General features: G+C 30.2%; 1 protein-coding gene across 1 annotated transcript; it reads right to left on the bottom strand.

The window, feature by feature from the left end:
- Positions 1-7,893: 7,893 nt before the first annotated feature.
- LOC107015646 (50S ribosomal protein L31, chloroplastic) lies at positions 7,894-8,610 on the bottom strand. The gene is made up of 2 exons (XM_015215978.2): positions 8,465-8,610; positions 7,894-8,379 (listed from the first exon to the last, which is right to left on the bottom strand). The coding sequence occupies exons 1-2, from the start codon at positions 8,531-8,533 to the stop codon at positions 8,059-8,061; spliced, it is 390 nt and encodes a 129-aa protein (XP_015071464.1). The 5' UTR covers positions 8,534-8,610; the 3' UTR covers positions 7,894-8,058.

Here is an 8,610-nt window from a genome sequence, read left to right as displayed (position 1 = left end):
AAATTGGTATTTTACAACCAATAACTTCCACACATTTCAAATTTCATTTTTTTAATATGATATAGATGAATTATTATTAATAAATAGTGAGAAAAGGCTAATTATGTATTATATTATTAAAAGAGGAGCAAAAGCAGTTGATAAAAGTTTTTTTCTCCGTCAAAAATAATGACACTATTTTCTTTTTAGTATGTTTCAAAAAGAATGAGTTGTTTCCTTTTTTGGCAATACTTTAATTTTAATTTTTCTCGTGACATATTTTGATTCATAAGATTAAAAGGCAATTTGATATATTTGACATAACTTTAATTTGTAATTATAAAATTAAAAAATCTTCTTTCTTTTTTTAAAATAAGTTTCAATTCAAATTAAGTCATTCTTTTTTAAACGAAAAAATACCAGAGAAAAGTTTGTAACACTATATTTAACTTTAGGAAAAAGTAGAAAGAGGGTGGGGCTGCACGCGATTCCTGTTGAATTTTCAAGGAATATAGTTTGTCACCATCTTATTTTTGCTTTCACATGATCTTTTCTTTTGTCTTTCTGCTGAAATTATTCATTTCAGATGAATGAAATGAATTTCATATCGATGGAAGACGAAAATACGAGACTGTTTGAACAATCCTTTTTTTTCCTTTTTCGAGAATTAATTTTTGATATGTGAGTTAAGCTCCAATTTAATTTGACATGATATCAAACACTTCTACGAGTCTATGACATTGTGGAGGAGGGAGTTGTGGATATACTCCTGGTTCTTGAATGTCACGTTTGAATCGTACAATAAAATTTATCTAGACAAAAGAATATTTAGATCGGGGCGTGAGATGGGTGGAGAAGGATTTATGAGAATCACTAAAACAAAAATAACTTTTAGCAGCAATAAATAGACATACAGATAAAGAGTGCTAAAGTCTTTAACGATATTACTTAAGTGTTATCAGATCGAATATCTCTAAAGCCTTAAGGGACATATACAAATAGTGTTAATTGCCGCTAAAAATATATACTTAGCGACAATTAATTTAATTGCCTTAATTGCCACTAAAGCTCATTTTTAATATAGTGAATGTGTCATATCATATCCAAAAGATTAGAATCATGGGTTGCTAATAAGGCTTGAGTAACTCTCCTCCTTTTTCACTAGCTTTTAAAGTATGAGTTAACTCAAAAATAAATGTGACATGATATCAAACCAGACTCAATTTGACATAGAGCCCAGGATTTCGAACATTAATCGTAGGGGATGGAAAAATATAAGTAATTCGTGTTTTCAGCTAGCTTTTGGGAAGCGGGTAAAAACCTCTTTTTATGTTAGTACACAACTCACCTTGGTAGACCTTTAATCTTTTCTTAAGAATGAAAAAAAGGGTTTCTATGGATAGGATTCTTTAACTTTAGCATAACAAATACTTTTTGTTGTTACTAGTATGTGAAACTGTTTTAAAAAGTAACTCTGCCCTAAATGGGATATTCTTCTTTTAGGTACCAAAAGAACAATCTCACCCAAGCTTAATGTGATTCCTTTCACCAACAAGTACTGTTTCTTATGATTTGCTTTAGATTTATAATGATTAAGAACAATATGTGATTGCATTTAATTAATTAGATCGATGTTAAGAACAATGTAGCTGTTGAGCTAAAATAATTCAAAAATACTCTTAACGTACACGATGATGAGATAATTATTTTCTTTAGACTAAGCCAATCAACGTGGAACTTTTTTACACATCCAATACCCTCTTCATCGTATTAAGTTCTACATGACACATTAGACATTAATTAGAAACTATGATCCATCACTTGATCAACTTATTTGCATATGAAATCGTATGTCGCTTTAAATATTGACTTTGATATTAATTGTTGGATTAAAATAATTTTTAAATACTCTTAAATAATGTGATATTAGCAATCCAAAAAAACATCACATCATTTAAAATTAACATTACACAAATTCGAACTTAATGTATATATTTTTCTAGCTATCAAGTTTTAATGATGTTTCTTTATCACTCCCTATACAATGTCAGTAACTTGCACGAAGCTTACTCTAAAGTTAAATTTAATTTACAATTATATGATTTGAAGCATTTTCTAGAGTAATATTTTAGAAAAAAATACCAAGTATATGTAGGTCTATGCGGCTTTGAAAGTAGCTTAGCTTATGGATCTCTTGGGATTGTTATATCCTCTTCTAAGAAAATGAAAATAATGCAAACTTTTGTTGTTTAACATGACTAATAATAAAGAATTTTTGTAGTTCAGTTACTTAGTTATCTGAACTTTCATTTTATTAGATTTGATTTTCCATTTTGTAATCCCCTCTCCGTTTCTCCTTTTCTTACTTTTAGTTTTTTTTTCTTTTAAATACGACTAATAAAGTCTTATATTTATCACGGAAATAATATTATATAATAACTTTCGTCCTATAATACTATATAATACTTGAAAAACAAAAGATAGGAAAGACAATGGTTGTAATGAAAATCGAGATGAATAAGACCCTCTATTTATATTTAATTCGAACTTCTTTTAATAGAAAAAACTACATTAGTAAGCATTTTTTTTCTAATTATATAAGTCTTACGGCTTACTCAACGTGAATTCGAATTAATTTATATATCCCAATAAAAAAACATATTTTTTTAAGAAAAAGCAAAAGGTTGGGGGTCATAATCCTGATTTTAAGCTAACAATATCTCAAAATGCTAAGGAATGAGAGGCACTTTGAGCAACTTGGTCAAGCCTTTCGGCAGCAATGATAAGAGACTGATTGAGAATTAGGTAAAGTTTGTAAAAATATATATATTGTTTACACCCTTGAATTTAGTTAAAATAAATAAATTAGTCTGATTATCGTGTTTGTCTCAATTTATGTTACTCACAGAAATTGAAAAAGTGAAAAAGATTATTAAAATTTATATATTTAAACACTTTATGATTATTTGTATTTGTGACTTATAAAGTATTTAACCAAATGAAAAAACAAGAATTCTCTTTAAAATAAATAAAATAAAATGTATAGTATAAATTGAAACACAGTTAATATAATTGTTGAAAAGAGAAAGGTCCTTCTATAGATTAAAAAGTTGATTAATATATCTCTAGGGATTAATTTTGGCCAACATTTAACAGATTGCAACTATTAACCCTTTTTGGTGTTTTTATTAATCAATCATGCTTCTTGTAATCATTTTGTTTCCCACTTTACTTTTTTTCTTTATTTACCCTTTTTTCTTCTCCTTGACAACTCTAGTGGACTCAATCCAATCCCTCAATTTATGCTTAAGTATATCATAATCATCCAAAGAAAAACAAAATTTTGTTATTAATCTATTATTAAATATTACTATGGAGCAAACAAACAAACAAAAAAATAGTAAAACTTATCACTAAATAAAACTTGCATCGATTTTTTGTTTTTTTTAGCAACATAAATTATTAATCGTTAATGCATTTTAGTTTTAGTTTATTGTGTAAGTTTGATTTCCTTTTAATATAATTTATTTGCAATATTGAAAGGATTATTTTTTAAATGGCCACATCATGTATGAATTTTATTGAACTTATACCAAGATTAGAGTCGTTAAAATAGGCTTAATATGCGAGGTCGACGCAACTCAACTTTTGAATTAAGTGAGGTTAAGCTTAATTTTTTTTAGCTATTTAGAAATGAGGCTTTTTAGCTCAGCCTCACTTGGTCCGCTAGCTTCGTAGGTCCAATCCGCTAGCTTCAGAGGTTAGCTCGTGGGCTATGAATATTTAAATATATTATATATATATATATAGTCGTGTTTTATTTGTCAATGTTTTATCAATAGATATGTTAGAAACATAAAACTCAAGTCTTTTAAGCTAGCTTGTTTTTTGTGGGAGGAACGGTTGAATGATCAACTTTTTTCCATTAAATCTTACGTTGACTATTATGTATTTTGGTAAGCATTCATCGAAGTGTATAATTCATAAATGTATTTCTGTAAGTATTCGTTGAAGTGTGATTCATAAATGAAAATTTGTATGTATTGATGTCTTGTTCATAGACGTCAACATTCAATTCTCTTAGATACTCCTTCTAAAAGAGTAATATTGATTATTTTTTGGTTGAATGGTCAACCCGTCCCAATCGGTGGCCCGCTTAGGGCTGAATTGATTCGCTATTTTATTGATCCTTTAACTAAAAGGTTTAGCCCGCCCCAACCCATTCAACTCTCTAGCCCGTTAGAATTTGGTTGAATTGGGTTGAGCCAACTCATTTTGACAGCTCTAATCAGGACATGGTACCAAAATTTTGAACATATAATAATTAAATTGACAAGAAACTCCCATTTAATTTCTAATTAGTTTCAATAAGTACTTAAACGTGAATTAAGAAGTAAATTGTGGGTCAATGACAGGCATTTGTTAAAGTTAGTGAATTAATAAGAAAGTTATTAGAGTAATAGAGTACTCCATCTCTTTCTTCTTAATTTATTTTTAAAAGAATGTCATCTTTTAATATTTTTTTTATTTTTAATAAAATAATTTATAAATATTATAAAAATAATATTAAATAGATCGATATTACAAAAAAAAAAATATTAATCATTAGATGATAAAGATGTTGATAAAGTTGTTTTCGAACACATCATTAATGAGTAGCACAATCAACAATTAATGTACCACTTAATCAGAGGTGATCCATCGAGTTCAAAATTTAATTTTAATAAGGTTTAATATTTATTTAAGTATTTATTTAAAGAAATTATCTTGGGATTTATCATTTAAATATATATTGCATCTCCCTTTGCACTGAAGAACACGAGTCTAATATAATTAGCATGCGTTATGAACCAATAAGATAGTTGTATAGTATAATTTTATAAGTAAAGTTGTTTATATAAGGACGATAGAATATACGTGAAAAAATTTTTTTAAAAAATTCTGAAGTCTTGCTGGCTAAGGAAGAGTATATTATGTTGAATATTTTCATTTACTACGTTTTTTTCTGATTGAAGAAAAAGTTATTCGAATATAATTCTTTGTATACTTGATGGAGAAAAGTGTATATTGGTTATATTCCAAACGAATAATGTACGTAGCAGGTAAAAGATTTATTTAGCAAGTGCCACGTTATTAATCATTGGACTTGTTTAATTTGACAATACCGTTTTAGGGAATTGATATTTTTATTTCCACCAATTTTTGGCAGTCCCATTTTATTGACTTCAACAAGGCTATATGGCCTATGGTTTTGTCAATTTTCAGTTATTAATTAAAGTGAAAGTGCAATAAATATTTGTCGAAAGAGAAGTAAAATTTTATAAGCCATTATTTGTGATGAGACCCCACTTACCGACCCAATAATTCCAACCAAATTAGAATTGTTTTAAAAAAAAAAAGATAAAAGTGAACTCAACAAATTGTTTGGAAAAGAAAAATTCTACTAATTAATTAATATCAGGACGAAGACTTATAATTTACTGGAAATTGTAGTATATTTAAAAAAAATATATAATAGGCTTAAAGGTTTGCCCAACAAAATGTTGGTTAAATCAACATTATTATATAGCGTAGAGAGTTGGCCAGTCAAAAATATTTACGTTAAAAAGATAAAGATAACGAAAATGAAGATGTTTGGATAGATTGTACGCATAGTAGAAAAGTCACTATTAGTAAAAAATTATATGGGACAAATGAGGAAGACGTGTTTTGAAATGTATTAAAATCATTATTAACATAGTTTAAAATGTTCTCTTGAGATTTCGATAGAAATTTCTTAAAATCTTAAAAAAGAATACACTGAATTTTTTCCCAACTTTGTTGTTGCTCTGCGCATCGAAATTATAACGCGCAATTATGGCTGACAAAAAAGTAGTCGGTATTAAGTAAATTGCTTAGCGTTTCCAATGTAGAATGAGTTTTCTTTTCTGGACGTAGTAATACCCAATTAAAATATGAACGTAAAAGTTGAAATTGGATACTTGTATGAATTTCAGTTTGATGGACTAAAAATGTGGAAACAATTATATATATACTCTGTGAAAAAGTTTTGACCTTTGTATGTACGTTGTACTTGGAAATTTGTATTTCACTTCCTTAAAGTACCATAGAAATAAAAAGGCAATTGAGAATAAAAGAGAACAAAATGTTCTTTGATAATTCGTGTCAGGCAAGTGGTAAGATTATATTCCTTACCACTTAATCATTATTTTTATGATCGAAGTATCTAAAGCAGTTCGCACTCACTTTAACTAATTTCACTAGATACTTGTTATCTCCCACCAGCACATGTACGTTGTAAATTAGAATATGAACTTGAGACCCCATGTCTCTCCACTACTTCATTGACAAACAAGTTCATACCCTTGATTACTAGACTTACTAGCTACTTAGGTGACTTGGAAGAAGTAGAAACTAAAAGGAAAAAACCCAAGACCAGAAGTTAAACACACCAGTAGATGCCCTAGATATGACAAGAAAGAAGCTAGATAGAAAAGAACCAAACATTCATGGAGAAGCTATGAGATTTTGTCATTGGCGTTATGGCATAGGATTTAGGAGATTCCCAGTCACAGTAGTTGGACCCTATGTTGTTCGGACTCTCCAAAATTATTGTTGTACCTATGTCGAATCCTTAAAAAATACACCAGGTCGGCATTTTTTGAAGAGTCCAAGCAACATAGATTGGAGCCTATTGTTGAATTCAGAAGTTGCTCCAAAACCTTAGCAGCAAAGTTAATCCATCTTAAACATATTTGAGAGCCATTGAAACAAGTCTTGAGGAAAACCAGATAATCAGTGTAGCATGAATGACCACTTTACCATGATCAGTCTAGATAAATCATCTTATAATAAATTCAGTGTGAAAATAAGAGGTTTTCAAATGAGAACATACAGATGCCTGGATGGTTTTGTCTTGGCTTAGTGTATGAAGTAGAAAACTGACAAAAACATCAAATAATCAACCGAAAACTCATACTTCTGGACAATAATCAATCCCAAACTCCTTCAATGATAATCTTCTACTGTACATATGTGTGTACTCACAAAGACATCTGATAGTGGCAATGCTAAGAATCTTGATTAAAAGATTGGTAGCAGCAGTATAGAAACCAGATAAATAGGAAGCTTCGTATAACGTTCTAGGCAGATGCAAGTAACAAAGTAAAAGCAACTGTAATATATAGCAGGGGAAATGAATGAAGATATAACCTTCCAAGATTCATACTCTCATCGGAAGTAGACCAACAGGAAAGGAGAGTTTTGATATGCAATCCTCAAAAAGACGAGAGCAGGGTAAAGGAATAAAGACATAGATTAATAAGTTGAATGCAGAGTTTGCTTTACAAGAACAAAAAATCTTTCTTAAGAACCTACACGACTTGCTTTAAACCGGCACCTTCCCTTTTTTAGTATGAGAAGAGAGACCAGCCAGCTTGATAGACAACTCTCAAAAAGCATTTTACACAGTTAATATTAGAACGCTTGGCTAATGCAACCATACAAAAGACAAGACACCAAATCTATAACAGCCTTTATTTCATCTTTACTTTGTCAAGGATTCAAGGGACGGCTGAAACCCTGAAACAATCAGCCTTTCCAATCACAGGTATAACATTACACCAAGATAGTGCAAAACGGGCAAGTTTCGTTCAGTTTATCAGGTAAAGGGGTGAAAGACAGCTCATTTGAAACTATTGAATGTAAACTATGATCAATGAACTACACCTGATCCAAACTGTTTTAAGTTTATACAATTTTTTTGTATCCATTCAGCTCTATTAGGCTCATTACATTCCAATAGTCGAAGCAATAATGGCAATCGAAAGCAAGGCACTTCACTGGATTCAACTTAAATGCTCTACCAGCCTAACTAATTGATCAACCACATAACAACAACAGCAAATCCAACAATTTGAAGAACAAAGACTCAATTTTTATACTTCCATTTCAAATAATAGACTGAGTTCACAACTGAAACCATCAAAATACAAACACAAAATACACAAAACCTCTAATTCTCCAACAATTTCCTCATTTACGAAACGAAATAAGAGAATTACAAACACACAATAAAGTCTACTTCTTCTTAGTAGGTTTCTTCTTCTTAGGAGGAAGCACAATCTCTCCTTTGAGAGTTGGAATTTGCATAATCTGTGTTAACCCACTAAACTTCTTCCTGAATTTCTCTACCTGGTCAGCATCAAGAAGTAGCTGTGAACGACTACCTTGATAAAAAGGATGATTACCTGACCAAACATCAACTGTGTACTCATTCTTTGTTCCCCCAGTTGTCATCACATGCTCTCCATTACAATATACCTTAGCGTCATCGTAGAATTGCGGGTGTATATCCTTCTTCCTGCAGCTCCATCGCATTTGATTGCTCCCAATTCCCATCTGCAAAATTCAATTTTTCAACAATCATATACTTTTTTTTAAAAAAAAAAAAAAAGTTATGGGTATGGAGATTTTGGGGAGTTACCTTCTTGGAGGAGAATGAAGGAGGAGCGACATTTTTTTGAAGGAAAGTGTTGGAGAGAGTGAGCGCCATTGTTGGTATTTTTGCAGAACAAGAATGAGAGATGGAGAAAAAGAGGAACGGGTTGAAGATTAGATTGCTTATCTGAG

The sequence above is a fragment of the Solanum pennellii genome, chromosome 4 (assembly GCF_001406875.1).
Source record: "Solanum pennellii chromosome 4, SPENNV200".
Classification (NCBI taxonomy): Eukaryota; Viridiplantae; Streptophyta; class Magnoliopsida; order Solanales; family Solanaceae; genus Solanum; species Solanum pennellii.
This window is presented reverse-complemented; position numbering and strand designations above follow the sequence as displayed.

Bases quoted from the DNA above. Each gene is read 5' to 3' on its own strand.
- LOC107015646 (XM_015215978.2), bottom strand. From the start codon at position 8,533: ATGGCGCTCACTCTCTCCAACACTTTCCTTCAAAAAAATGTCGCTCCT. The intron at 8,380-8,464 runs GTAACTCCCCAA...TGAATTTTGCAG, and splicing joins CTTCATTCTCCTCCAAGAAG to ATGGGAATTGGGAGCAATCA.